At 52.3% G+C, this 2,109-nt stretch overlaps 1 protein-coding gene across 1 annotated transcript; it reads left to right on the top strand.

Moving 5' to 3' along the window:
- Nucleotides 1-945: 945 nt before the first annotated feature.
- On the top strand, nucleotides 946-2,109 carry LOC120058956 (probable G-protein coupled receptor 173). Its single transcript, XM_039007712.1, has one exon. It carries the CDS (start codon nucleotides 946-948, stop codon nucleotides 2,107-2,109), a length of 1,164 nt encoding a protein of 387 aa, XP_038863640.1.

The raw sequence follows: 2,109 nt of genomic DNA on the forward strand, positions 1-2,109 counted from the left end.
AGGGGGAAGGAGAAGATGTTCCACAGCATGCTACAGCAGATGCCTATGTGAGCCCTGTTTCGCCCATTGGAAAAACAATTGATTGATTCCGTGGGACAAATTATTTGTGTAATACTGAGGATGATGTTTTCAGACTTGAACGTCTTTCTCCACTATTATGACAATGGATTCTGTATTACGTTTGAAGATAGGGGCTTTAGTACAATGTATTCATGTTGTTAACAACAGTCAGAACTTTATTTTGGGATAAACCCAGATGGGATAGACTTAACACATTTTTCATCTTTATGTGAAAAACACATGTTCTTATTACCATGTACTTTGTCTGTAATTATAGGTAGTTACATGGTTGGGGAGAATGGTCACATTTCTTTCACATTTCATACTCTTACCTAACTGCATATTGGCCTAGCGCAGTTAGGTAATCACTGGATATAATAACCACCACTTCCTGGAAATGCTTTCTGATAAAAAAACAACTGCTGCTTTTTGCAATTCAGCTAAGGCTAATGCTGGAATCATAAAAGCAATGTATTGTAATATTAGAAAAGCCTCAAGTCACACACGTGAAGTCACACCTCTCATATTTAACCTTATATGGTATATTCCCTGCAAATGCTTACACTGTATTATCCCCCAGTGATGTCAGACCAGGATGCCCATCCAAACTTAATGCTTATTCTTCATACTTCCTGTTTACAGGAGCTGACGCTGTAAGAACAAGAGGCACCGAGGTGTAGCGCTACAGGAAACGAGGGGCTCAGTGCAAAATGGGGCAATGCAGAGTGAAGCACTCCGGTTCCATGTGAGCTCCAGAGAAGAGGCAACCACGAGGACGAACGAAAGGGCAGCTGGAGGAGGAGGAGGTGGCGGTGGAGGAGGAGAGGGAGAAGGAAGAGGGGTGGATTTCAGGAGAAAAGAGGGCTTGACACGGGAGCCAAAGGGATGGCCAATGGCAACGAGAGCAGCGAGGGGCTTGGCGGTCCCATGGCTGCAGTGGTGGCCACGACGGGAGGAATGGCAGTCGGGGGCCCATCGTCGGTCGTGTCCACATACATCAAACTGGTCCTACTGGGTCTGATCATCTGCATCAGCCTGGTGGGCAACCTGGTGGTGTCTCTGCTGGTCCTCAGGGACCGGGCCCTGCACAAGGCCCCCTACTACTTCCTGTTGGACCTGTGCCTGGCCGACACCATCCGCTCGGCTGTCTGCTTCCCCTTCGTGCTGGTGTCCATTAAGAACGGCTCGGCCTGGACCTACAGCGTGCTCAGCTGCAAGGTGGTGGCCTTCATGGCCGTGCTCTTCTGCTTCCATGCCGCCTTCATGCTCTTTTGCATCAGCGTGACACGTTACATGGCCATCGCCCACCACCGCTTCTACTCCAAGCGCATGACCTTCTGGACGTGCGTGGCGGTGGTGTGCATGGTGTGGACGCTGTCAGTGGCCATGGCCTTCCCACCCGTCTTTGATGTGGGCACCTACAAGTTCATCCGCGAGGAGGACCAGTGCATCTTCGAGCACCGCTACTTTAAGGCAAACGACACACTGGGCTTTATGCTGATGCTGGCCGTGCTGATCCTGGCCACGCACGTGGTCTACATGAAGCTGCTGCTCTTCGAGTACAAGCACCGCAAGATGAAGCCTGTCCAGATGGTGCCAGCCATCAGCCAAAACTGGACCTTCCACGGGCCCGGCGCTACTGGCCAGGCGGCAGCCAACTGGATCGCAGGCTTCGGCCGGGGCCCCATGCCACCCACCCTGCTGGGCATCCGGCAGAACTTGCACAACCAGAACCGGCGCCTGCTGGGCATGGAGGAGTTCAAGGCAGAGAAGCAGCTTGGCAGGATGTTCTACGTGATCACCCTGTTGTTCCTGGTGCTGTGGTCGCCCTACATAGTGGCCTGCTACTGGCGGGTGTTTGTCAAGGCCTGCACTATACCGCACAGATACCTCTCCACCACCGTATGGATGAGCTTTGCCCAAGCAGGGGTCAACCCCATCGTCTGCTTCTTCCTCAACAAGGACCTGAAGAAGGGGCTCCTGGCCCACCTGCCAGCCTGCTGTAGGACTAAACCTCATCTGCCCCGAGAGCCTTACTTTGTCATGTGA

This window comes from Salvelinus namaycush, chromosome 14 (genome assembly GCF_016432855.1).
Source record: "Salvelinus namaycush isolate Seneca chromosome 14, SaNama_1.0, whole genome shotgun sequence".
Lineage (NCBI taxonomy): Eukaryota > Metazoa > Chordata > Actinopteri > Salmoniformes > Salmonidae > Salvelinus > Salvelinus namaycush.